Genomic DNA, 27608 nt, shown 5'->3' on the forward strand with positions numbered 1-27608 from the left:
ACTCTCTTCCCTCTCCCTTCCTCTCTGAAATCAATAAAAATATATATATTTAAAAAAACAAAAAAACAACAAAAAAAACCCACCTTAGTAGCTGGCAATATTCTGCTGAATGGTAAACCAACTAGGTGTATCTTGCCAGCGTTTGCATGGTCACTCAGTAATTGAGCACAGGCTCTTGAATAGATGACATATTTGAAAATGAAAAATCGAAACAGGCACTATTATGCCTTTGATATGAATCCTCTGAAATTCTCTCCATCCCCTGGAGGCTTGCACACTGCCCGCAGGGAGCACTGACGTGTGCTTGCTTTGCTGAGTTCTTACCCATCCTTCCATCTAAGCCTTGTGCTGGAGTGGCTGGTTTGCCTCAGGTCACCCATGTAACCATGCACATGAGTGAACTGGCGACTCCACATCCATGTTAAAAAGAAGTGAACTCAGGCTGGGCCTGGCATATTTCAGACCCTGCTCCCTATTAGATAGGACTAGCCTAATATTACCACCTCCCACTGTAGTTGACAAGATTCATTGAGTTAGTATAAATAAAGTGTATAGTGCAGTGCTGGGCATATAGTAATTGCTATGCTTGTCTTTATTAATACCATTAGAGGCCCGGTGCACGAAATTCGTGCACGTGTGTGTGTGTGTGTGTGTGTGTGTGTGTCCCTCAGCCCAGCCTGCACCCTCTCCAATCTGGGACATCCCTCTCACAATCCAGGACTGCTGGCTCCCAACTGCTCGCCTGCCTGCCAGCCTGATCACCCTCTAACCACTCCCCTGCCAGCCTGATCAATGCCTAACTGCTCCCCTGCCAGCCCAATTGCCCCTAACTGCCCTCCCCTGCAGGCCTGGTCACCCCTAACTGCCCTCCCCTGCAGGCCTGGTCCCCCCAATTGCTCTCCCCTGAAGGCCTGGGTCCCCCCCAACTGCCCTTCCCTGCAGGCTCGGTCGCCCCCAACTTCCCTCCTCTGCTGGCCTGGTCATCCCTAACTGCCCTCCCCTGCAGGCTTGATCGCCCCCAACTGCCCTTCCTTGCAGGTCTGGTCCCTCCCAATTGCCCTCCCCTGCTGGCCATCTTGTGGCAGCCATCTTGTGTCCACATGGGAGCAGCCATCTTTGCCACATGGGGCAGCTATCTTGTGTGTTAGGGTGTGGCCAGCCTGGGTGAGGGGCTGAGGGATGTTTTCAAGCTGGTCACACCCCCTTCAGGGTGGGGGTCCCTGCTGGGGTGCCTGGCCAGCCTGGGTGAGGGGCTGATGGCTGTTTGCAGGCTGGCCACACCCCTTCAAGGTGGGAGTCCCTGCTGGGGTGCCTGGCTAGCGTGGATGAGGGGCTGATGGCTGTTTGCAGGCTTGCCAAGCCCCACAGCAGGGACTCTTACTCCATGGGGGTGTGGCCAGCCTGGGTGAGGGGCTGAGGGCTCCCAGACCCTCCTTTTTTTTTTCCCAGCGCTTCCTTTAGAGGAGGCCAGAGCCAATGGACGCAGGTATCTGGGATTTATTTATCTTCTATAATTGAAACTTCGTAGCCTTGAGCGGAGGCCAGGGCTGGCCAGGGTAGGTGGGAAGCTTGGCTTCCTCCATCACCGGGGGCAACCCAAGCCTCCTGCTCGCTTCAGCTCCGTGGCCGCCGCCATCTTTGTTGGGTTAATTTGCATACTCATCCTGGGCGTAGCGGAGGTATGGTCAACTTGCATGTTTCTCTTTTATTAGTGTAGATTCCTATTACTACTAGTAATAGAGTGGGGATGAGATTCAGGAACAGTCTGTGAACAATGAAATATTATGGGGTGGGGGGGCAGTGGTAAGATATGTACACATATAATACCTTAATAAAAAAATTTGAAAAAAAAAACAACCCCACAATGAAATATTAACAGATTTTTGCACACATGGAAATGTACTTGACACTGGTGAACAAAATATGGAGACATTTACAATCTTTTTATTCTTCTGAAATATCTCTTTTGTAACTTAATTTCACATAACTTAATACAGCTTTGGGAGTGTGAGAAAAATGCCAGAATTGAGCTAACACGTAGCTTTCTGAGACCACAGCTACAGAGAGGAACCTCCCTGAGCTGGCTTCCCAGGCCAGGTAACCAGACTGCTCAGCTTCAGAAAAGCCTTGCCTCTTTGGAGCCGACCTTTGGGCACCCGAATCCAGTGAGGCTGCTCCTTTCTGAGTCCTCGAGGGTTTCCGTCACAGCCCCATCATTTCGCCAGAAGCCCAGGTGGTTAATCACAGGTTCCTGGTGTGCAGGACCTGGTTCTCACATGTCTAACCTGTTGGTAGGAACATTTCAATTCCAGGTAATCCTGAGTGCATAACCCTAGAAGCTGATGAGGTTTTCAGAGTGTTGGTTGAGATTGATGTGCAGAGAAATGAAGGGAAATTGGTGTGAGCCATTAATGGCATGTCCTGCTCAGCCTCTCTTCAAGCACTCAGTAGCCACACGTGAAGGTCTCCGCCTATCGATTGTGCCGCTATCGAGGAGAAATGCCTGTGGGCACTCACCTGGGCCCGGGGAGAGCTCCCAGCAACATTTCCCTTTTTGGAGCCGATGTGGTGGTGGACAGGCCTTTGTGGTTCTTACTGTGACTGCAAGACGCAGCTCAGCTACAACCATTGGGGAACTTTGAAAAACCACCGTGGGTTACAGGTACGTGGTGCGCCCAGGCCATACTGTGAGGTCAGTATTGGTTAGCTATTCATCTGTGAGCCAAATTAATTTCTATTCAGGAATGCCTTCTGATCCAGCAGCCAATGTGGTGTTTTAGAAAGGAATTGTAGACATCTCCCACATCAGCCCAAACTAGAATGAAGTGAAATCCAGTTCTATCTCCATCACATGGCTCCTGACCATTTGGCAAGAGGTATTTATGGTCTTTATATCAAAAGGCTTTGCTCCCCAAACTAAAACCCTGAGGTGTGACTGCCAGGAAGCAAATGTTAACAGCATTCTGGTTTATCACTGCAGGCTTTTTTCTCATCTTCCCATGACCGAGCTGTTTTAAACTGTTCCGGAGTGTTCCAAGCATCCTCGCCCCTCTTTGATCTTTCCTCACTACCCTCGTCTTCAAGTGAGAAGCAAAATTCAGTGGAAACATAGTTGAAGAGTTGGGGAGACAGAAAAAAGAGAGATGAAAAGGAGCAAACCTTGTCCTCCTAATCTTGTGCCTTTAGGTCCAAGGCCAAATCAGAAAGGACAGTGGTGTCCCCTGGCCTCAGAGTCAGCTGTTGTGGCCTCTGGTCTGAACCCAGGATTGAGAACTAGTGGCAAGTCTACACTTGGGTCTGAAATGCTATTCAGCAGACACTAGAGGACCCGGCCAATTTGGCTTAGCGATGGCCTCTCGTGGGTGCTATTGGCCTGGTGAACACACTCAGCAAGTGCAGTGGGTCTTTTCATTTGGCACCTGGGCCATAAGGACTGGACTGGAGTCCAGGGGCAGGTGGTTCAGGGCGCCGTCGCCGTACAGCTGCAGGCTGTTGCGGGCAATCAGCTCCCTGGCCATGAGCACAAAGACTTCGTCTATGTTCTTGGACTCCTTAGCTGATGTCTCCAAAACTGCAAGGAGGCCGTATTTCTCAGCCAGCGTGCAGGCATCTTCGAACAGAACATGCCGTTTCTCCCACAGGTCACATTTGTTCCCTGGGAGTGAGAGAGAAGCAAATATTGCATTGAGTAACCTAATCTGATTTTTAAAAAATGAACTTTAGAAAGAACATCTTAGTTCAGCAATATGCATGCATGTACTTCTTCCCAAATAGTAATTGAGGCCAAATTTAATGAAAATGAAACCACATATGAATGGAAACAGAGCCACTATCTTAATTCACTGTTCTTAAGATCTTTAAGAGCTGTGAGGGATGGACCAGAGGTATGTGTGTTATTTGGCTGTGACAGGTGGAGCCTCCATATTCTTGGGAGGGGCCATCTCTCCTACGTGAGACAAGATAAGAAGGTGCCAGAGCGATTCCCTCTTGCTTCTCTCTTCTCCCTTCAGATCTCATTCCTCTTTCTCCCTAACCACAAAGTGTTGGACACTGAGATAGAACCTGGTCTAGCTGGACCTTGTGGTCAGGATTTCTTGGGTTGAAGCTGTGGAATGTATAAGGAAGGACTTATTTTGTTAGCTGTAATTTGCATACAATAAAATGCACAGACTTGACACTCAGTGGGTCTTGATGAATGTGTATGCAAGTGGTTTGAGATTATCCACTAGAGTGAGACCATTGCAAGACCATGCAATTCTGCTCCCAGGTATGTACCCAAGGGAAGTATGAGCCCATGTACATCCATAAACATACAAGAACCTTCAGAGCAGCAATTTTGCTAATTGTCCCAACTGAAAACAACTCGAATGTCCATCACCTACAGAAGGGGAAATAAAAGTAATGCTGAGGGAAAGAAGCTTAGACAAAATGACACTTGGTACAATGCCATTTGTAGAAGGATCAAAAATAATAGCAAAATAGAGCTGCTGATAAAGAAAATGGAATGATGTCATAAAAGCCATGATGGGCTTACTTTGGGGGAGAAGAAAGAGAAATTGAGAGGGACAGGAAGGGGAGCTGGGGGGCAGGGTGCATTCTTTCTTGACCCAGGTGGCATTTACACAAGTGTTCCCTTTGTGATATATCAGTGTTTGCAAACTTTTCTCTGTATGCACTATGTCCCAATAAAAAAGATTGAAAAGATACTTTCTCCTAGAGCCGTGGTTGGCAAACTCATTAGTCAACAGAGCCAAATATCAACAGTACAACGATTGAAATTTCTTTTGAGAGCCAAAAACCGACTTCTGCGCATGGGCCACGAAGTTTCAATCGCACTGTACGTGGTATTTTGTGGAAGAGCCACACTCAAGGGGCCGAAGAGCCGCATGTGGCTTGCGAGCCGTAGTTTGCCGACCACTGTCCTAGAGAGTAGGCAGACAGCTCTGTTGTGGGGGGAGGGCGGTGTTCAGTGGATGGATGGATTGAGCAAAAAGGAAAAAAAGAGAACTCATGGACATGGACAACAGTGTGGTGATTGTGAGGGGGGAAGGGGGAGGTGGAAGAAGGTAGAAGGGGGATAAATGGTGATGGAAGAAAATAAAAGAAAAAGAAAAAATACTCAGCATCATAGGCACCAACCTGGTCATTGACAAAGCTAGATTTTTATCATAATTCTCCCCAAATAAGGTTAAATCCAAGGGCCATTACCCTTCCTGGGGCTGTGGTAGGCTGGAAAATGGTCCCTAAGGACATGGTTCTACGCCCTGGGAGTTGTAAAATGCTACTTTATCTGCAAAAAGGGTCTTTGCAGATATGATTAAGTTAAGAATCTTGAGCCCTGGAGATAATTCTGGATTAGCGGGGTGGGCCCTACGTGCAGTCATGTGTAGTCTTACACGAAGGGGCTAGAGGGAGACTTGAGTACACACACAGAGGAGGTGATGGGAAGTCAGAGGCAGCCACGAGCCACAGAACGCTGACAGCCACTGGACCAGACAAAGAACAGGTCCTCCCTTAGAGCCTCCAGAGGGAGTATGGTCCTGCTGACACGGTGATTTCGGCCCAGGGATACCGATTTCCGTTTCTGGCCTCCAGAACGGAGTGAGAACACACTTCTGTTGTTTTCAGGCATCCAGTTTATGGTAATTAGCAACTACAGGAAACTAACTCAGGTATGTAGTTTCAAGAAAACTATATAATTATTTTCGTTGCTACTTCATAACTGTAATTTTGCTACTGTTATGAATCGTAATGTAAATATCTGTGTTTTCCGATGGCCTTAGGCGACCCTGCTAGCGGAATCGAACCCTGCTGCTGTAGGCTTTATAGCAGTGGTTCTCAACCGGTAAACAGTAGTTCATAACTACTGTTATGAACCGGGTTGAGAACCACTAGCAGGGTCGCCTAAGACCATCGGAAAACACAGATATTTACATTACGATTCATAACAGTAGCAAAATTACAGTTATGAAGTAGCAATGAAAATAATTTTATGGTTGGGGGTCACCACAACATGAGGAACTGTATTAAAGGGTCGCGGCATTAGAAAGGTTGAGAACCACTGTTCTAGAAGAAAGGTGTGAGGGTCCCTTGGTTGGGACAGGGATGCTTCCAGAGTAGGAATCCCTGAGCCAGGAGTCTAGGCCACCCCTCACCCTGATCTGTGGCTTCTGGGCTGGCTGCACTGGTTCTGACTGCTCCTCCCACCTGCCCCAGTGCCACCCCGGGTTAACTGACTGTCCCCGGGTCTGCCTCCAACAGCTGGTGGTTGCAACCTCAGGACAAGCCAGGACACTGGCGGGAGGGAAAGAAACATGTGCTTGCACCTGCAGTCTGAGTCTTTGCTCGCTGCGTGTTCTGTGTGGACACCAAAGATGCATGGGCCCTGTCCCCAAGAAAGGGATTCTTCATCTTGTTAGGGGGGCAAGAGAGACACTTGGACAATTAACGAGCCAAATGGCCCTACCGGGTTTGGCTCAAGTGGATAAAGCGTCGACCTGAGGACTGAAGGGTCCCGGGTTCGATTCAGGCCTGGGTTGTGGGCTCGATCCCCAGTGTGGGGCGTGCAGAAGGCAGCCGATCAATGATTCTCTCTCATCATTGATGTTTCTGTCTCTCTCTCTCTTCTCCCTTCCTCTCTGAAATCAATCAAAATATGTAAAAGTAAATAAAATAAAATAAAATAAAAATGAAGAGCCAAATGCCCTGGCCAGTGTGGCTCAGTTGATTGAGCATTGTCCCGTGCACCGAGGGCTCGCCAGTTTGACTCCAGGTGAGGGCACATGCCCAGGTTACGGGCTTGTCCCTGGTAGGGGGTGTGCAGGAGGCTGCTATTGATGTTTCTCTTTCCCTCTCCCTCTCTCTCTAAAATCAACAAAAACATTTTTAAAATAAAAAAGAGATATACTAGAATTTGCCCATCTAAGACAGGCCATGAAACAACACATCCTAAGGACCAGGTGAATAGTACAAGTTATTAGCCTTACAGGTGTACCATCCCTAATCCACATTTCCCAAATCCAAAAAAACTCTGAAACCCCTAAATTTGTTGGTAATTTATCTGACAGTAAAATCTGTCCTACACTGGCCATTTGAAGTTTTTATTCAACCTGCTTTGTATAACTATTCAGATATTTCACTGCATATATATTAATGCATTTGACCATGGGATGTTGGCCCAGACACTACTGAGGGTGTTAGGTAACATAGCATTCAACAAATTCTGGACTCTGAAATCTTTGGCCTTAAGGGCTTTCACTGAGAGACTGTGGACCTGTAACTGTAAAAGAATTTCAGTGGCCCTAGCTGGTTTGGCTCGGTGGATAGAGTGTCGGCCTGCGGACTGAAGGTCCCAGGTTTGATTCCGGTCAAGGGCACATGCTCAGGTTTTGGGCTCGATCCCTCATAGGGGACGTGCAGGAGGCAGCTGATCAATGATTCTCTCTCATCATTGATGTTTTAATCTCTCTCCCGTCCTCTCTGAAATCAATAAAAATATATTTTTAAAAAAATGAATTTCGGTGAAAGGTTTGCCCGAGATCCTAAGGGGACAAAATATCAGATGCTGAAGAAAGTTATGAGACAGAGCAGCCACTATAACCTACAGAAGGATGTTGGCTTCTTGACCCCTCACTCTGAGGAAGGTCTGAAGAGTTAGGTGAGGAACAGAGCTGAGGGGACGAGAAAAAGATACGAGGCCAGCCAGCCATCTCTGGGAGAAAGCAGGAGTCCTGTCAGTCGGGTTCAGGAATTTGTGGGTTGTCTGGAGGGCCATGGGGACCAGCGAGGATTTTAAACAGAGGGACATCACATCACGAAGGAGCTGAGCTTCCTGTGACTGGCCGGACCGGGAGGAACAGTAGGAATCAACGCACAGTCATCTCTTTGCCACTTGTGTGGTGGGAAGGGGCTGGGGTAGACAGAATGGAAAAATAGTAAAAGGGACAGGAACACTTCCATAGGGAACAAGACATTTGACTTTTCTAGATTAAGGCAGGGAAGCCAATGGCAGAAAACAGAAAGCCCCCTTGTATTAGCCCTGGGGTGATGGGGACATGTCTAGATCATCTTTAGGGGCATTTCTAGAATCAATTAAGAACTGGGGCAGCGTTGCTCAGTTGGTTGGGCATCATTTTAAAAAATATATATTTTATTGATTTTTTTACAGAGAGGAAGGGAGAGGGATAGAGAGTTAGAAACATCGATGAGGGTGGGGGGGTAATAGTAAGATATGTACACATATAATACCTCAATAAAAATATTAAAAAAAAAAAAAAAAAGAAACATCGATGAGAGAGAAACATCGATCAGCTGCCTCCTGCACACCCCCCACTGGGGATGTGCCCGAAACCAAGGTACATGCCCTTTACCGGAATCGAACCTGAGACCCTTCAGTCTGCAAGCCGACACTCTATCCACTGAGCCAAACCAGTTTCAGCTGGTTGGGCATCATTTTGTGCATCAAAAGGTTGCAAAACTAAAACTATAGAAATAACAGAAACATTAACACTTTTCTGAATGTACAATAGGACTGCTCACATTTCCAGCTGCAAGTTCACTTTGTGCAGTTGAAGTTCCTGTTAGTTTTGATGTTGGTGTGTTAAGATTCACGTAGGGTCTTAACAGGTATAAGAAGTCATTCAAGCCCTGGCTGGTGTGACTCGGTTGGGCATCGTCCAGGGTGCTAAGAGGCACCATTTTGATTCCTAGTCAAGGTACATGCCCAGGTTACAGGCTCGACCCCCAGTAGGGGGCATGCAGGAGGCAGCCCATTGATGTTTCTCTCTCTTCCCCTCTCTCTCAAAAATCAATAAAAACTTTTTTTTAAAGAAGTCATTCAAGGGTGTGTCGGGTGTGTAGTTACATTCATCTGAATGGCTCCCTCAGGGGTTTGGAGCCGCTGCCCGTGAACCTCAGCCTACAGAGCACTTTGGGTGTGGTCTGCACAGACTGTCAGCAAACCAGCTCCTGCACACAGAGGTCTGGACCCCGTCGCAGGTCTCCAGAATGAGAAACTCTAGGGTGGGGCCTTGGGAATCTGTATTCTTTTTTTTTTTTTTAAATATATTTTATTGATTTTTTAAAAAATATATTTTATTGATTTTATTACAGAGAGGAAGAGAGAGGGATAGAGAGTTAGAAACATCGATGAGAGAGAAACATTGATCAGCCGCCTCCCGCACACCCCCCACTGGGGATGTGCCCGCAACCAAGGCACATGCCCCTGACCGGAATCGAACCTGCGACCCTTCAGTCCGAAGGCCGACGCTCTATCCACCGAGCCAAACCGGTTTCGGCATTTTATTGATTTTTTACAGAGAGGAAGAGAGAGGGATAGAGAGTTAGAAACATCGATCAGCTGCCTCCTGCACACACCCTACTGGGGATGTGCCCGCAACCAAGGTACATGCCTTTGACCGGAATCGAACCTGGGACCCTTGAGTCCGCAGGCCGACACTCTATCCACTGAGCCAAACCGGTTTCGGCATGGGATCTGTATTCTTAACAAGTTCACACCACCCCCTCTCATTTTCAAGTGAATCTGGTGGAATTTCTGGGCCGGATGCTTTCTGAGGTCCTCTCACCATTTGCACTTTATGATTTCATGCTCCCCTGCCACCGGAAACACACAAAAAGCTGAGTGTCTGTCAGCAGAGGGGGCCAATAAAACAAAGTTAAACCCTTTGAAAACTCCATACCGATCAGCATAATGACCAGGTTCGCAGCTCCGTATTTTTCAATCTCGTGAATCCAGTGAGGAACGGACTCAAAGGTGGACCGCCGGGTGAGGTCGTAGGCGATGATGGCCGCGTGGGCGCTGCGGTAGTAGCTCTGGGTGATGGTCCGGAAGCGCTCCTGGCCTGCGGTGTCCCACACCTGCATCTGGAGATGGGCGGGAAAGCAGATGGCATCAGGAGCTCCCACACCCGATGGGGACTTGCTCACTAAGTTGTCTGCAAAATACAGTTTCCTGGGTTTTACTTGGAGATATCCAAATTCAGGAGGTCTGGGCTGGGCCATGAGTCTGTTTTCAGTTGTGCCAGGGTAATGTGAATGGACTCTCAGGTTTGGGAGCCACCACCTCAGGGATGCGTTAGTTGGAGAGTGGGGATCCAGTGCCCTGGTGTCTGGTGTTCTTTCCCCTTTGCATCTCCATCATCCCTTCCTCCAGATTTTGGGGCTTATCTCTTGAACCTGCCCATTGTTATTAACACTGGAAAAGGAAATAATGTTGGCTGAACTGTTTTGATTTTAAAGGACCACTCCACTGTTTATGTTCAGGAGTATCCTCATAATATTACCTCCTAAACTACCATCCCGAGCAATGGCGCCAATCTACACACCTTCTAACAGTGTCTAGGGTACCTGTTTCTTCATATACTTACATTATTTGCAACATTTATTTATTTATTTTTAAAATATATTTTTATTGATTTCAGAGAGGAAGGGAGAGAGAGAAAGTGAGAGAGAGAGAGAGAGAGAAAGAGAGAGAGAGAGAGAGAGAGAGAGAGAGAGAGAGAAATCAATGATGAGAGAGAATCATTGATCGGCTGTCTCCTGCACACCCCCTACTGGGGACTGAGCTTGCAACCAGGGCGTGTGCCCTGACTGGAATTGAACCGTGACCTCCTGGTTCATAGGTCGATGCTTAACCATTGAGCCATGCCAGCCAGGCACAAAGTTTATTTTTTAAATAAAGTTTGCAAACATATACAAGACTAGAGAGAATAGAGCAATGAACCTTCATATACCTATCATTCCAGATTCAGTAATTATTCAATAATTATCAAGATTTTGCCACTTTTGCTACATCTAGCCTGTTCTGTTGATTTCTTTGTTTTTATTCTTTAATTTTTTTAAAAAATCCTCATCTGAGGATATTTTTTTCATTGATTTTTTTAGAAGAGTGAAGAGGAGGGAGGGAAGGGGGGAGAGAGAGAGAGAGAGAGAGAGAGAGAGAGAGAGAGAAACATCTATGTGAGAGAGATGCATTGACTGGTTGCCTCCCGCACTTCCATACGTGCCCCAACCAGGGCCAGGGATTGAGTCTGCAACCAAGGTACATGCCCTTGACCTGGAATTGAACCCTCTAACCACTGAACACCCAGCCAGGGCTCTGTGAGGTATTATTTTATTTATTTTTCTTGTCTGCAGCATCATACATGATCATCCAGCTGCCTCTAGAATGTTCATACCTATCACTGCAAATTCAAAGCCCAGGAAGAACTCCTCCTGGGAATTTACTTTAGGTCAGTGAGGTATTATTTTAAAGCAAATCCCTGACTTCATGTCATTTCATCTCTGCTTACAATGATGTACATCCCTATAAAAACGGACATTTTCTTTCATACCCACAATGCCATTATCACTAATAAACTTTCTGATAACTTCTTGGTATTATTTAATGCCCAGTCCATATGAAAATTTTCCTGATTGTCTCCAAAATGTATTTTTACTATTGTTTTTATTTTATCAGGATCCCAAACAAGATCCATTTATTACATTTTTACCCAGACTTTTTGATCTTTTCTAATCAAATGGGTAAAAGTATTTTATTGTTAGCTTATTGTTTATTTAATTATGAATGAGGATGGGCACCTTTACATAAATGTATGAGCTCGTTCTTATAAAATTTGTGAAACAGCAGTTTTGTTCAATCTGTGAATAGCCTACTTTTTTGTGTGTGCTTGGTTGTTTAGCTTTTTTTTCTCAGCTATTTATCAGGGCTCTTTTCATGTTAAAGCAATTAGCCATTTGTCAAGTCCCATATATGCAAATATTTCTTTCCAAGTGTCATCCATTTTTTGACTTGGTTTAGAGTGTTTTTGAATATGTAGAAATGTTACCTTTATATAGTTACATAGAAATATGTACATTTGACCTTAAGATATTTAGACTGAGCAATATTTTCCCTTATGGCTTCTAGTCTTTTTCACATTATTCATTTATTTTTAAATTTTATTGTTGACACTATTACAGACATCCTGGGTTTCTCGTCTTACTGAAAAGCCCAATTTCCTCATTCCACAATGATAAAAATGAATACACCTATGTTTTTTCCTGGTACTTTTATGATTTCATGTTTTACATTTAAATGTTTTATTCCTCAGGCATGTGTTTCGGGGTTAGGAACTCTGGCTAGACTAGGAGGAGCGAACCCCATGCCCCTCTGACCTTCACTTTCTTGCCGTCGATGTCCAGGGTGCGCACAGTGAAGTCCACCCCAATCGTGTTCTGCTGTGTCTCCGTGTAGACCCCCGATTTGAAATGCTGCACCACACAGGTCTTCCCCACGTTGGAGTCCCCGATGAGGATGATCTTGAACAAATAGTCGAAGTTCTCATCTGCTGCCCTGGCAGAGCCGGAGAATTGCATGGCGCTGCCTACCTAGAGTGGAGCTGGGAAGAAAAGGAGGAATTCAGCATCTCTTTAGTGAGCACCCACCAGGCGCCAGGCACTGTTCAAGGCACTTGGGGTCCAGGACAGGACAAGGCAGGGGGAGATCGTTGCTTTCAGAGCACTAACATCCTCTTGGGTCCTGGCTGGTTTGGCTCAGTGGATAGAGCATTGACCTGTGGACTGAAGGGTCCCGGGTTCAATTCCGGTCAAGGGCACATGCTGGGGTTGCTGGCTGGATCCCCAGTAGGGGGCGTGCAGGAGGCAGCCAATCAATGAGTCACTCTCATCATTGATGTTTCTACCTCTCTCCCCTCTCCCTTCCTCTCTAAAATCAATAATATATATATATTTTCTCTTGGTTGAAGGGCACTAATTACTGGTCAGGTACAAGGGAGCTGCCCCCCTAAGCTCACACCTGCCTTAGGTGGGTTGACAGGACTTTAGGGGTGCCCTCAGGATGAAGAGGTCCTACTGCCATTCTCTGCCGGGCCCACTACTCAGTCATCACAGTCGGATGACAGCATTGATGGAATCCTAGTCACTGGTACCAGGGGCTCCATGCGCCATGGAGCGCCCACTCAGCAGGAGGATGGCAGAGGAGATGCCCACAGGAGTGTTTTTCCTGCCATTCTTCAGTTGATGCCTAGCTTTTCACATGGGAAGAAGGACTCCAAACTACTGGGAGGCCGAGTGTCCAGGCAACCAGCAGCAAAGGACTGACAAGATCGGACAGAAAAGCCAGTTCAGGGAAGAGTGACATGGTCTTTTTCTTCTGGCTGGCACCTACTTTTTCTGGATGAGGAAATTAGGATTTTGAGAAAATCCCAAAAGAAAACTGTAGTGAGAATGCTTATGGCATACTTCACCATACGCTGGAAAAGAAAGTTCCTAAGTGACAGTGTTTCCACACTAACTGGTTACATCAAAATTATTTGGGGAGATAATTAAAAAAATACATATTCCCCAAGCCCATCCCAGATCTGCTAAAGATATTTAAAAACCTGCGCACACACACATGCACACACTCGCCAGGTGATTCTGATGCCTGCCCAGCCAGGTTTGGAAAACTCCGATCAACACAATCACTCGCCTGAAATTTTATTCTCACCTTCAGCATGTCTGCCCAACTATTCACCTCCGCTTCCATATCGCTGAGCTGGAGGAACTCACTACCTTCTGCAAAAATCCATTCTGTGTGTGCAGCTCTAACTCACCTGGGGTTGAAATCTACCTCCCAGGCTTCCGTCTGTTGACCCTCGTGCCAGGCCGACTGGGCAGATTCCGATTCCACATGCCAGCCCATCAGATATTTGGAGCGCCAAGCATATCCCTTCCAGGCACCTACCCTGAGGCCTCAACTGTTCCTCATAGACGATTGTGTCGGGTCTCCTCATAAAAATACAGGAAACCTACCCCCATTTGATGATTAAAGTTGATGTGCTGCGCTGCAAGTTTGCTCCTGCCTTACGATACCCTTCTTCTCTCCCCCCCCCCGCCCCCCCACAGTTGCACTTTATGGTTTCCTTTAAAGTCATGGGAAAGGACAAATCTACATTGTTACACAAATTAAAATGCACACAGATATCCAGCCTACAGAAACCCCATGCTTCTCCAGAATCACCTGTGGCTCAATGATCCGGCAGACAGTGGACACATCCAACCCCTTTGTTTTCGCCCTCCGACTGACTTTTCAAATGAAGAAAGCCATTCCACTTCCGCGTCTTGTCACTATAACTTGAGCTGAAATCTCCCTTCTGTGCCTCACCCCACCACAGGAAGTCCTCAGAGTTTCCGCAGCAGCCCCTCGAGCTCAGCCTGCACGTCCTGCCAGGAGGACGCCGTGTCCACCTGCGACGCCCTCCATCCTGCATCCGGTGGCCTCCACCCTCCGGCTCACCTGTCGCTTACCTGCCGCGCTTCTCTCACTTCGGCTCGCTGGGGAAGGTTTTCTTTTTCTCCTGGTTTTCCTCTCCAGCCCTCAGGGCCCCTTCTTCCTGCTGCCTCGCTGCGCGGTGGGAACTGTAGTTCAGTGCCCAGGTGCCAGGTTTGGCGGCCTGAGAAAGCGAAAGGAAAGGGGAGCCCTGCCCCTGAGCCCGCCGCCGAGGCGCTGGCCAGCGCTGGCCGCCCAGAGCCTGAACACTCTTCATCTGGCAAAGCCAGGTAACTCGGCCAAACCTCGCAAACCACCCTGTTCCTCCGTTCTACTCACTTTCTCTTAGGCAGCTTCCCCCCCTCCCCGCCCCGATTTTTCCCGAGGTCCCCTGTTTGGCTGGGGTGGGGGCTGGAGTGGGGGGAATACAATGTAAAGGTTACAGAGCTGGGTCTTGAGTCTTTGCATTGTTTTGTGGATTTGAACGACTGTTCTTGAGGAGCCACGAAGAGAAAGGTGTTCCAAGGAGAAGATTAAACAAACGAAAATAACTTGGCATTTGTGCGGGAAGAAAGAGCTGAAAAAGCATTCGTGTCTCCCCCTCAGATACTCTCCCACAGAACAGAGGTTCATTTCTAGGTCCGAGGAAACAGAGTTTATCCGTCCCCGATGCTGGCAGAAGAGACAAAGCCCAGGTGAATTTTCCTTAGTTCCCCCCCTGAAATCTTCCTTCTCTGCCTCACCCCACCACAGGAAGTCCTCAGAAAGTCCACCCACAGGTCAGAAGGGTCGCTGGTTCTCGGACCATAGGATTAGATTTTCTCCACTATGAAGAAGGTCACATAAGCCATGTAGGTACAATATGCAAAACAGAGACATCTGGTTGATGAAATATTTAAATTGGTATACTGTTTTCAAACTGTGGGCTGAGACCGATTCATGAGCCCTGAAACCAGTTTTAGCGGGTTGCAACCAGCGTTTTTACAGAAAAGGTTCGCAAAAAATTCCAGAATGTATCTCATGTAACCAGGCTCAGGATTGTTCTGTGAACTGTTTGGGTCAGTTGCAGACCTGCCTGTGTGTGTGTGTGTGTGGGGATGGGGGGGGGGGGGGGGGAAAGGGCGGTGCGCATGAGGTAGATAGAATGCATTTCTTCCTGTGGCTGAGGTCTAGAAAGATTGAGAAGCACTGCAACAGAGGACAATTTATTCAATATCCAACCACACTTTTTTCCCATGATTCCTTCAGGTGATCTTTAAAATATGATTTATTTTGCTCCGTGTTCCACTTACAGATAAATTTCGGGGAACTGCTCTTTTGAGTAAGGTAACCCCAATGCTGGCAGGTAGAGCAAGAAAACAAAGCCCCTGCCACAGGCTGCTGCCCCAGACTGCTGAGAGCCACGGTCCTAGGTCTGTGACGGGAAATGAAATGGAGGCCAAGACCCACCACAAATGTATGGGCAGGGGGCAGGACACAAAACCCATTAAATGTCAATGTCAGTGAGGTTAGCCATCAAATGTTTTCTTCTCCCGGTAATGCTTACTGTTAAAGAAAAAGAGAAGAAAAAAAAAAGTCAGCGGACTCAGACCCGCTACTTGGAGAACATTTAGACTCTAGATTCTAGAGTAACATCCAGTGGTAAAATGTCCAGATGGTTATGGAAGCCAAGGAGAGATTCTGCTCCCTACTCCGACCTTCTCCCTCAGTGTGGCAATCAGTGCAAAGAGCATAGCCTGGGCCATGGGAAAAGGCTTTCTGGGTGGTGGTGGTGGCCAGGTTATATACTTACTTTTTTTAAAAAAATATATTTTATTGATTCTTTACAGAGAGGAAGGGAGAGAGATAGAGAGCTAGAAACATCGATGAGAGAGAAACATCGACCAGCTGCCTCCTGCACACCTCCTACCGGGGATGTGCCCACAACCAAGGTACATGCCCTTGACCGGAATCGAACCTGGGACCTTCCAGTCCGCAGACCAACGCTCTATCCACTGAGCCAAACCGGTTTCGGCTTACTTTTTTTTTTTAAATTGGTTTCAGAGAGGAAGGGAGAGGGAGAGATAGAAACATCAGTGATGAAAGAGTATCATTGATTGGCTGCCTCCTGCATGCATCCTACTGGGGACTGAGCCTGCAACCCGAGCACGTGCCCCTTACCGGAACCGAACCCAGGACCTTCCAGTCTGTAGTCCAACACTCCATCTCTTGAGCCAAACCAGCTAAGGCTATACTTACTTTATATACACGCATGTACATATACAGTATACACATGTATTTCACAATATATACATTTTTACCATTTTAACCATTTTAAGGGTATCATTCTGCCCTAGCCAGTATGGTTCAGTGGATAGAGCACCAGCCCGCGGACTGAAGGGTCCTGGGTTCGATTCTGGTCAAGGGCACGTACCTCAGTTGCAGACTCGATCTGGGCCCTGGTCAGGGTGCCGGCAGGAGGCAACCAGTCGATGTTGTGTCTCTCTCATATCGATGTTTCTCTCTCTGTCTGTCCCTCTCCCACTCTTTCTAAAAATCAATAGAAAAATATCCTCGGGTGAGGATTAACAAAACAATAAATTAATTAATTAACTGTACCTTTCAATAGTATGACATATATTTACATTTTTGTGCAATCATCACCACCATCCATCTCCAGAACGTTTTCGTTATCCCCAACTGAAACTCTATATCCACTAAACAGTAATCACATTTTCCCTTCCTCCCAGCCCCTGGTAACTACTATTCTACTTTTTTTCCTATGAATTTGATTACTTTAGGTACTGCACATAAATGGACTCAAACAATATTTGTTTTTGTGTGTGGCTTATTTCACTTAGCATAATGTTTTCAAAGTTCACCCATGTTGTAGCATGTATCAAAATTTCATTCATCTTTTAAGTGTGTGAGTAATATTCTACTATGTATTTTTTAAAAAAATAAAAGTGAAACCTTTGGCTGATGTATTGTTGCTCACCCTGATATCACATTTCCCCAGATACACTCTTAGGTGACTAGAAACAAAACTACTACTGCATTGCACAAATTCCCCTCCCTCCCTTTTCTTTCAAAATTTCTTTCTGCATACGTTTAAAATACATGTACAGTATCCTATTTAATAAAGATGTAATATGCAAATGATCGTTACATAACGATGGACCGAAAAAAACGACTGGATCACGGATCACAGGAGGGTGGGGCAGTGAGCTACAAGCTGGCGGCGGAGAGCTACAGGAGGGAGCAGGGCAGCAAGCTATGAGGGAAGGGTTAGGGGGAGCTACAGAGGGCGGGGCAGCGGGCGGAGAGCTACTGGAGGGCAGCAGCGAGCTACTGGCCCAGGGATTCTAGTATATTTATAATGACTAAATAGCCTGTAGCTAGTCTCACAGCTCAGGAATGTTTCCTCCAGGACCTGGCAACCATCTTTGAAATGCAAACAACCAGGAAGATAGTGTCCCTAACACACAGTTTCTGTGTAAGGGTAGGAGCCTAACTTTTTTTTTAAGGGATTATAATTTTATTTAATCATCTGCAAACCAGATGGGCTGCCCAAAATGGCGTCAGTTTAAGACCCTAACTTTTGTGGGCACTTTGCTCCAATCTGCAAGACTATTTCCTGTCCTAAAGGTATGGAAATTGGTTTTTCCTCTGGATAAGCCAACACAGGTTTTGTCTCCCCAGTTACCCTGATAAAGTTAGGATGTGTGACCTTGTCAAGTCCTTGTCAAGTCCTCTCATTTGAGAACATGCTTTTTAATGGGTTGTCCTGGCTTGGCTATATAAAGGGGAGATTCCTTTCTGTGGTTGCTATCTTAGTGCATTGCCTATAAAGTGCATCACATTCTGGATTAAAGCTTATTTAATAACAAAGCTGTTTCCTAATCTATTACTTTTGTGGAAAGACTTCTGGGTTGGGAGTTTTTTTGTTTTTTTCCTCCTAATTATATTTCCCCAGTAGTTGAAAGCAGCCCAGAAGGACAGAGACCCTTGTTCAAAGTTGAGTGTTGTAAGACCTTTTTTTTTTTTAAAAATATATTTTATTGATTTTTACAGGGAGGAAGGGAGAGGGATAGAGAGCAAGAAATGTCGATGAAAGAGAAACATCGACCAGCTGCCTCCCGCACACCCACCACCGGGGATGTGCCCGCAACCAGTGTACATGCCCTTGACCGGAATCGAACCTGAGACCTTCCAGTTCGCAGGCCGACGCTCTATCCACTGAGCCAAACCAGTTTCGGCTATTGGAAGACCTTTAATGTTTGCTTGAGGCCGCCAGGATCTGAACATTCATTTATTGGAGTAGGTGGGGTGCGACATAGAACAGTGAATGAGACTGGTAGACTATGGGCAACTGTATTTAATCAAACAATCTAAAGGCTATGCCTTCGGTTAGTAGCACACTTAGCAACACGTTTCTTTCTATGAAAACAAAGAGCGATAAAGCTTTTTGAAAAAAAGGTGATGTATACATCATATCAAATTATATCTTATCTCTCCTTCACTGCTTTTTCCCTAACGATCCTGGGCCATATACTGCTCTCCCTACCCCTGCCCCCGCTGCGCCCCGCCCCCAACCCCCTGTCCCAGCTCCTCCCAGCAGCCTGGTCCACGGAGACCTCCCCCCCGCTGCTAGAAGCAACCCCCGCCTACCCAGTCCCCCAGCCTTCGCGGTCAGACTACAACTCCCAACATGCCACGGGGGAACCGCGCGGGTCACGTGGGCGTCCGGAAACCCTGGCCGCAGCGCTGGGTGTGAGGTGGCGGCGGAGGCGGGCAGCGGGCAACGGGACCAAGCGGCGTGAGCGGAGCAGCTGGTCGGAGAGCAGCGATTACTGCAGGTTTCGGGTGCGCGAGCCGCGGCTGCAGGGCGCCATCCTAGAAGGGGCGACGGCGGGGTGGGGGCGCCGCACGCGAGGGCAAGTCCCAGGGGTTTCCAGGAGTCGGGAGGGCGAGGCGGAGATGCCGAGGGTGGCGGCCCGTGGGTGTGGCGCCGCGGGGCGGCCGCGCACTCCTTCCACCCCGGAGCCTGGCTCCTCGGCCCCCTTACCCCCGCCCGCGTGCTGCGGGCCTGGGGGGGGGGGGGGGCGGGCGAGGACGGCAGCGGGAGGTCCGGGAGGCCCGAGGGCCGCGCGGCGGGGGCTCCCGTGCGCCTCGCACTTGGCCCGGTGAAGGTGTCCTCCCCAGGCAGGACGGGGAGGCTTGGGGAAAGGGTGTACAGAGGCCACAGAGGGAGAAGGGTGTTAGTGGGAGACCTGGGTTTGTGCTTTGGCGACACGGTCTCAGTCGAGGAATCTGGTCAAATTACGTATTATTTGCAGATGGGGTCTGTTTATTCTCACTTTTGACAAGAGGACAATGGGAATGTGTCCGCGAGGCTTTCTGAAATACGAGACTGTGGGTGAAGTCATGGCAACTTTTACAGAAATGTTTATAGGGAGGAGGGGATGTTCCTGGGATGAGCAGAATCTCATTCTGAATCCCAACCTTCTTTCTTCAGTGTCTTGGTACTTGAATTATTTCTTTCCCATTCGTTGGCTGATTACTGTGTGTCCGACTCTGTACTAGGGACTCTCTATACTTATGTGATCTTTTTCTCTCTTATTTTTTTCATGTGATCTTTAAATGAGGAATTGGAGGCTCAAAGAATTTAATTAAGTGGAGGGTCTTGGATTCCAACTCGAACTTGATGCCTTTTTGTGGGCCACACGTGGCTTCAGGTGACATCATTCTTCTGTTACTTTTTGATTTCCACCAAAAGACCCAGAAACAGCTCTTTAAAAGTAAAGACAGTGCAATATTTGTTGCTCTCTCGCTGTTAGGATCCAGTGTATCACTGAAGGTTTTATTTTGTCTCTATTCATTTGTGATAATGAAATGGCACAGCAATGACCATTAACTAGAGTATAAGTCATTTGCCTAGGAGAGGGAAATATTTTATCTTGAAAACTTGTAGTCTTTGGAATGTGTTCAAAATAGGTGGGAAGAATGTGGTTTGGGGAACCTAGAATAAGATGAGAGAATTTTCAGATAAGTGCTAGGTATTTTACATTTGTGGTAATGAAACAATTTGAGAAGAGAGAACAATTACAGGAAGACTTGAGTTTTGAATAAAAGGATTTAAGTGTTACAGGTAAACGGCTTCAAATGAGATAATGCGGGATAAAAAGACACTTGTATAAATGTTGAGCATTGGGGTGCTAAATTACAGCATATACAATACTGTCAAAATAGGTGAACTCAACTATCCATTTAATAGTTTTTCACCTACCTCTCTATACTTTGAGTTCACATAATATTTGTACTTTGCACATGTAAAAACCGAAGTCTAGAAAGTGAAGTAATTGCTCATCTAATGTCCTCATTTGAGAGTAGTGTGTAAGAGACCACTATTACTAATAAGGTGTATTTTTTCCCATCCTGGATTTATATGTTTTGAGTTTAAGGTGAGATGTCTTATATTTTAACGTTTTCCTCGTATACAGTATAACTGAGGGGCTAGGGTCAGGTCTGGGTTTGATTATTCGTGTCATCTTTTGAGAGAAAGATTACTTTCTAAAATCTGTTTTCTCATCTGTGAGATGTTATGAGAACTAAACGAATTAATGCTTGGCAAGTAGCACAGTGCCTGGCACTTGGAAAGCCTTCAGTGTTGGCCCTCAGTCACAGAATCATTCATGCAAAACATCTTTACTGATCGTTCTAAATGTTCTGCTAGGTGCTGGGGATAATAGCCTTGGGCTTAAGACCGATAAGGCCCCTGCTTTGACAGAACTTAACGGATGAACAATAAAGGGGTAAACAAACCAGGTAATTAGATTGGGAGAAATGTTATGAAGGGAAGAAACAGATGAGATAGGTAGTAGTAACTGAGGGAAACCATTTTTTTTCTTTTTTGATGAAAGTTCAACTATTTTTAAAATTGATTTTTAGAGAGAGCGGAAAGGAAAGGGAGAGAAACATTGATATGAGAGGGCTGCTGCTTTCTGCATGCCCCCTTGGGGGTGGGGGAAATGGAATCCGAAACCTGGGCTTATGCCCTGACCGGGCATTGAACTGGCAACCTTTTGGTGAATGGGAGGTCGCCCAGCCCACTGAAGTCACATTGGCCAGGGCTGAGGGAAGTCATTTAAAATAGAGTGATCAGGATAGATCACTCGAGAAGATTACTTTTGAGGACAAGCCAAGAAAAGGAAAGAGCAAGCCATTTGCAAAGAACCAGGAGAAAAACATTTCAGGCTGTGAAACAGCAAATGCAAAGACCCAAAGCAAGAAGGGAGTTTCGGTGGGTTTCCGGCCAAGAAAGGGATGAGTGTGGGGAGATTAGAGTGTGGAGGCAAGGTGCTGGCGAGGGTGGAGAGCAAGGTGGGCAAGGAGTAGGCAGGGAGTGTGCAGCACCTCCCTGGATCCTGGCAAAGGGTTGGGATGTCCTGTAGACTGGAACGTGGCAGCTTTGTAGATGAGGATGCGGATAGACCCCCCACCTCTGATAAGTGAAGGAGAAAATGGTGCAGGATAGTGTGGGTCACATGCCATCTGTGTATGTGTGAATGTGCAGGCCTGTGCTGGAATGTATAGGATGCAGAAGCAAGGGTGACGAGAACAGGGAGCGAAATGTCACTGTTATACCCTTTGCTGTCTTTTTTTTTTTTTTTTTAAATCTTTTTTTTTTTTTTTTATCCCTTTGCTGTCTTTTGAACTTTCCACCTTATGCATATAGGACCTATTGAAAACTAATACAATAAAATAAAAAATAAGCCCAATCTCTCAGTCATTGCTTAGACAGCCCCCTCCTTTATCCTTGGGCTCTCTCTGCCAACCCCAGCTGTCAACCCTACTGCCCCCCATCCCTTCATCTCCCTACTATTCAGGCTTGATGGCCATGGCAAAGAGGTTTGTGTTTTTATCTGAGTCTTGGAAAGCCATCAGAGTGTGTTAAGCAGAGGAATGACAGCTAACGTATACTTGAAGATGTATTTCTGGCCCACGTGTGGAAAATGATAGTGGGGGCGGGGTAGATGTAGAAACAGTGAAACCCACACAGGAGGCTGTGTGGTTGGCTTGGTGGGGGATATGGTGGTTTATCTTACCGATGACAGTGGGGATGGAGAGGAAAGGTTGGACTTGGGATGTATTTTGGAGGTCATAGGGACTGAGCTTAGTAATGGGTTATGTGTGGAAGCTGAGAGAAAAGGAGAAATGAAGGATACGGCCTAGTTACCTTGGGAAATGGAGCAGTGGTGACACCGTTTGTTGAAGTGGGGCACACTGGGGGAGGATTCGGTTTGGAGGGAGGATGAAGAATTCTGTTTCAGGTGCAGGGAGGGGTATCACGTGGTTGGTTGCTGTACTGTCGGGAACCCTGGAGTGTCTGAGTTAGAGCTATAGATCTGGGAGTCATTGACCGAAACCCTGGTACTCAGTGGAGGAGGAGAGAGAGAATGTTGGAAGTTGAAAGGGAGAAGTGTGACTTCGCTGTCTTCGAGGGTGAGAAAGCAAAATGATTAGGGAAGTGTAGGCTTGCTGGGCAGTATTGCATGTCCTTTGAGGTTTGTGGTTTTGAATCTAAAAAGTGAAACCAGCCAGAATGTGTGATTTTCCTCTGGCAAAACTCAACTGCTTGGGTGCAGGGAAGGAGCACAGAGGCAAGCAAGAAAAAGAGTCCCATAGGGAGATGGTTCAGATTCTAAGTTGGTAAAGAGGAAGATATTGGATAAAGGAAAAAATGATGAGGTGACCGAATTAAGAGCCTTGCTGAGGTAAGACGACTGTCGGAGTGGGCAGTATTGAAAGAAAGCAGTTTTCTGGAAGGAAGGATGTTTGAAATCCAGTTGGGGAGGTGACTCAGTTACTGGCCATGGCAGGGACCAGGGTTGATCATGGGGTAGGTTTTCATTGTGGGGTAGAGGCAGAAGTTGGTGGTGAATAGGACAGAGATGTGATCGATTAGCTCCTGGATGTTGAAATGAGACGCAGGCGGTGGTGGGAGGAAGCGCAAGGCAGGAGCCATCTGCAGGGACAGGGCAGTGGTGGGAGATCAGACGATGACAGCTGTCAGCACAGTGGGCAGTAAAGCCCAGGGTGTGCGTTTCAAAGAAGCTGGGGTTTCACAAGGAGGAAAAGTGGGTGTGAGAAAAAGATCGCTTCTCCTTGAGAGACCTCAGAGGAGGCAGGCAGGAGTTGGCTATGATATAAGAAAGTTTATTAACCGCATATCTAGATTCCTAGAGAGCGTGGTAACAGGTTGGGGTTGGGTGAAGACTGAGCCACATGAGATGTATGCTGGATGCTTCAGGTCTGTTATCTCCTTTCCTGCCAATCTTTCCCCTTTCCACTCTGTAATCCCATAGTCTTATTAATACAAGACAACTTTAAATTTTGTTGTTTGGGTTGGAATGGACTCTAAACATCAACAGCAAGTGAAAATTTTAGAAGCTTTTATATTCCACGGCAATGTTTATAAGGGAGAGCTTGCCTTCTACCTGGACATGTTACATGTGAAGCCATATTTTATTATGCATTGATTATACAATATGTTCCATTCTGGAAAATACCTTGTATGAGGGATATGCTAGAACCCAAAACAAGCTTAATTATAAATCAGATGAGTTAGTGATAGGAATTTGCTTTGAAAAGTAAAACATGTTCAGTGGTTGTGGATCCTCTGTGATGGGAAGGATCTTATTTTTAATAAGATTTGTGTGTTTTTTTAAGATAATTCTTGTTCTCACATGATAGTTGTATCAATTAAGTATTCACCATCCATTGAGAAAATACTAAATGACAACCTACTGTGAATTCAGAAACACTGAAATGAATTTTGATTGTATTAATTATAACAGCATTTCCATACACTTGAAAAATTTAGACATCTGTTTATATTTAGAGCAGGAAAAAAGATGGTTTTCAGAAAGTAGGATGTGTTTGATGGATTCAGATTTGGCAAAAACTCTGTGTGCTTCCCCAGAGCTCATAGATTATTAGAAATCACTGCTGTGATGTAGGGTATAGAAGTGCAAGGTATTATTATAATTACATAGGACCAGATGTTATAGTAGTATTCACTTTAAAAGTCATTCTGCCAGTAGCAGGTGAATATTTAAAACCACTTTCTCCATGTACTTATTAAGCCCTTTCTCCCCCATCACTGTAGCCAAGGAAAAGGTGGTTTATTTAGAAAGTAAATCCAGGTGGTCCAAAACAGCTTGGTAGTCATTAAAGCTATTAATGTAACTGTACACAACCTGAAATACACAACCATTATTGCCGAAGTGATGTAATCCTAACTTGTTGGAGTGTACATTTTTGGAATTATTTTCCCGGATAAATTATTGAATTTCATAACCCATAACCTTTCCTGAAATACTCAGCACAGCGTTTTGAGGGGTGAATGTGTTCAAAGAGCTATTCTTTATAAAGAATGGCTGAAGTTTCCAATTGTGCCACTTGGGTCGCATGTTTAATTTTGGGAGTGGAGATAAATTTAGCAGTAATGCTAATAGCTCTTGGTTTGGTAACTTTCTGGAATTACAGACAGCAGGTTTATTTGTTACATTTTGTAAATGGAATTTTACAGTCTTACTCAACTCATAATTTTGTTAAAAATTTTCAGGGACAATGGTTAAATGAAGTTAGTTACATTCTGTTGATGTGGGATTAATCCTGGGCTGATCAGTGACTAAAATAATTACCTTAATTCTTTGCATAAATTGTTTATTTTAGTTTCATAACTATTAGGGATAGGCCATCTGCAATTCATAGAGATTGACTTGTCCAAGGGCTCACAGCCATTAATTGAAACAGTTATAATGTTTATCAAGAATGGCCTTTGGCCTTAGCCAGGTGGCTCAGTTGGTTGGAGCATCATCCTGTGCTCCAAAAGGTTTCGGGTTCGATTCCCGGTCAGGGCACATACCTTCGTTGTGGGTTTGATCTCCAGTCGGGAGTGTACTGGAGACAACTGGTTGATATTTTTCTCTCCTTTCCTCTCTCTAAAAAATCAACCAAAAAAATATACTCAGGTGAGGATTAAAAAAAATAAAGAAAGGCCTTTCGCCTGGGTCTTGCAGCATTTAAACTGTGGATACAGCACCAAGCTGTGACTAGTGAAAACGGGAGTATAATAGCAGTTACAGGGAGCACAGCCTTGAAAGCAACGCCCTGTGATTTGCTAATTCAAGTATTGGGAGCTTTTGAGTTTGTCTTCTACCTTGACTATTGTAGTGCATTTATCATTCAAGTCATTTTGTTAATTTAATTTTTCCTAATATGCAGATCAATTATAGGACTTTTTCAGTGCTGTTGGATGTTTCCCTCTTGATTATAAAAGTGATATACACATTTATTGTAGAATTTTTAGGGAAGTATATAAAAAATTAAAATTAATCCTAATCTCACTACTTAAGAAGAACTAGTATATTCCCTACTTATTTGTAAGTAGTATGTAAATATGAATGGGGGGAAAAGGGGGACATATGTAATACTTTCAACAATAAAGAATTATTAAAAAATAGTATGTAAATATGGAGTTCATTATATTTATACTTTTCATTTGACATTTTCTCATGTTACTAAAAAAAGTTAATTCATCATGTTAAATGATTATAAAATATTTGGCCACCTGGATATACTGTAATTTAATCATTCCATTCTTATTGCATATTTAGGTTGTTTCTGCAGACTCATAACTGGAGACATTAAGTTAAGATGCTAATTTTATGCTTCATTAACTTTGGCTGTGAGAGCATGGATGCAGCTTTTATTTTTTAATTTATTTATTTTATTATTATTTTAAAATATATTTTTATTGATTTCAGAGAGGAAGGGAGAGAGGGAGAGAGAGAGAGAAACATCAATGATGAGAGAATCATTGATTGGCTGCCTCCTGCATGCCCGCAACTGGGGATTGAGCCCCCAACCCAGGTATGTGCCTTTGACTGGAATCGAACCTGGGACCCTTTAGTCCACAGGCCGATGTTCTGTCCAACTGAGCCAAACTAGCCAGGGCATGGATGCAGCTTTTAGAGATGACTTTCCCTTTGAAGTAGTGGAGAGATGGCATAGGAGTGCCCTGCGTCTTTTCCCTATTCTCTAAGATGGACACAATTTCATTTCTTTAAAATAAAATAGCTCCTTGCCATGGCCAGGTGGTTCAGTTGGTTGGAGCATCGTCCTGTACAGCAAGCGGTTATGGGTTCAATTCCCGGTCAGGTTAGGGTGCATATGGGGGGCAACTGATCGATGTTTCTCTCTCTCTCTGTCTCTTTCACCCTCCCCCCTCCCTTTCTTTCTCTCTAAAAACACCAATAAAGCATATCCTTAGGTGAGGATTAAAATTAAACAAATAAGTAAATAAAATAAAAAAGTTCCTTTGACACTTTGTAAAAATTAACTTTGTTTATTAGACCTGAATTCATCTTGTATTTCTTTAGGAATAGATCCCTAGAAATTATTTTTGTGTCAAAGACACTTTTTTGTTGTTGTTGTTGTTTTTAAATATATGTATTTTTATTTCATAGAGGAAGGGAGAGGGGGAACATCAGTGATAAGAGAGAATCATTGATTGGCTACCTCCTGCACACCCCCTACTGGGGACCAGGCCCACAACCCAGGCATGTGCCCTGACCGGGAATCGAACCGTGACTTCCTGGTTCATAGCTCAACCACTGAGCCACGCCGGCTGGACTGTGTCAAAGACTCTTTTTAAAAAAATACATTTTATTGATTTTTTACAGAGAGGAAGGGAGAGGGATAGAGAGTTAGAAACATTGATAAGAGAGAAACATCGATCAGCTGCCTTCTGCACACCCACTTCTGGGGATGTGCCTGCAACCGAGGTACATGCCCTTAACTAGAATCGAACCCAGGACCCTTCAGTCCCCAGGCCGACGCTCTATCCACTGAGCCAAACCGGTCAGGGCTGTCAAAGACTCTTGATGAACTTGGCCAGATTGTCTTCCTGTAATACTGTACTAATTTTCACTTCCATCAACATCATATGAGAGTTCAGAAATCATTGGACTTTGAGCTGCATTGGCCACAATCTGTTGTGTTTTTTAAAATTTATTTATCTTTATTGTGGAGAGTATTACAGATGTCCCCCAGGCCACAGTCTGTTTTAACTATGCAAACATTTTCTTGCCTTTATTAGCATTTTTTATATTCCTAGTGAGATATTATTTGGTAAATTTAATAGCCATTTCATTTCTTCTGAATTGTATATTCATTTCCTTTGCTCATTTTTTTTCTGTTAAAGTGGGTGATTTTCTTATCAGTTTGTATGAGAGTTCTTCCTATTAGGGTGTAACCTTTGGTCAAGGATTTCTTTTTTTTAAAGGACTAG

General features: G+C 45.4%; 2 protein-coding genes and 1 non-coding gene across 9 annotated transcripts in view; 1 reads left to right on the top strand and 2 right to left on the bottom strand.

The window, feature by feature from the left end:
• Positions 1-1955: 1955 nt before the first annotated feature.
• On the bottom strand, positions 1956-14181 carry RAB19 (RAB19, member RAS oncogene family). Its single transcript, XM_054726271.1, has 4 exons — positions 14021-14181; positions 12175-12398; positions 9699-9882; positions 1956-3655 (listed from the first exon to the last, which is right to left on the bottom strand). Exons 2-4 carry the CDS (start codon positions 12373-12375, stop codon positions 3387-3389), a joined length of 654 nt encoding a protein of 217 aa, XP_054582246.1. The 5' UTR covers positions 12376-12398; positions 14021-14181; the 3' UTR covers positions 1956-3386.
• Positions 11143-11287, bottom strand: LOC114234807 (small Cajal body-specific RNA 16). The gene has a single exon (XR_003620989.1). It is a non-coding gene; the product is annotated as a small Cajal body-specific RNA 16 (non-coding RNA).
• A 4853-nt stretch (positions 14182-19034) lies between the features above and the next one.
• SLC37A3 (solute carrier family 37 member 3) overlaps positions 19035-27608 on the top strand; it is a 49504-nt gene continuing 40930 nt past the window's right edge. For 6 of the 7 annotated variants that reach the window (XM_008150474.3, XM_028158994.2, XM_054726276.1 and 3 more), the window contains exon 1: positions 19035-19114. The gene's annotated coding sequence lies outside the window, so the exon portion shown is untranslated. The remainder of the gene's footprint in view (positions 19115-27608) is intronic. The other variant, XM_054726274.1, reaches the window with a different exon arrangement.

This window comes from Eptesicus fuscus, chromosome 14, assembly GCF_027574615.1.
Source record: "Eptesicus fuscus isolate TK198812 chromosome 14, DD_ASM_mEF_20220401, whole genome shotgun sequence".
Lineage (NCBI taxonomy): Eukaryota > Metazoa > Chordata > Mammalia > Chiroptera > Vespertilionidae > Eptesicus > Eptesicus fuscus.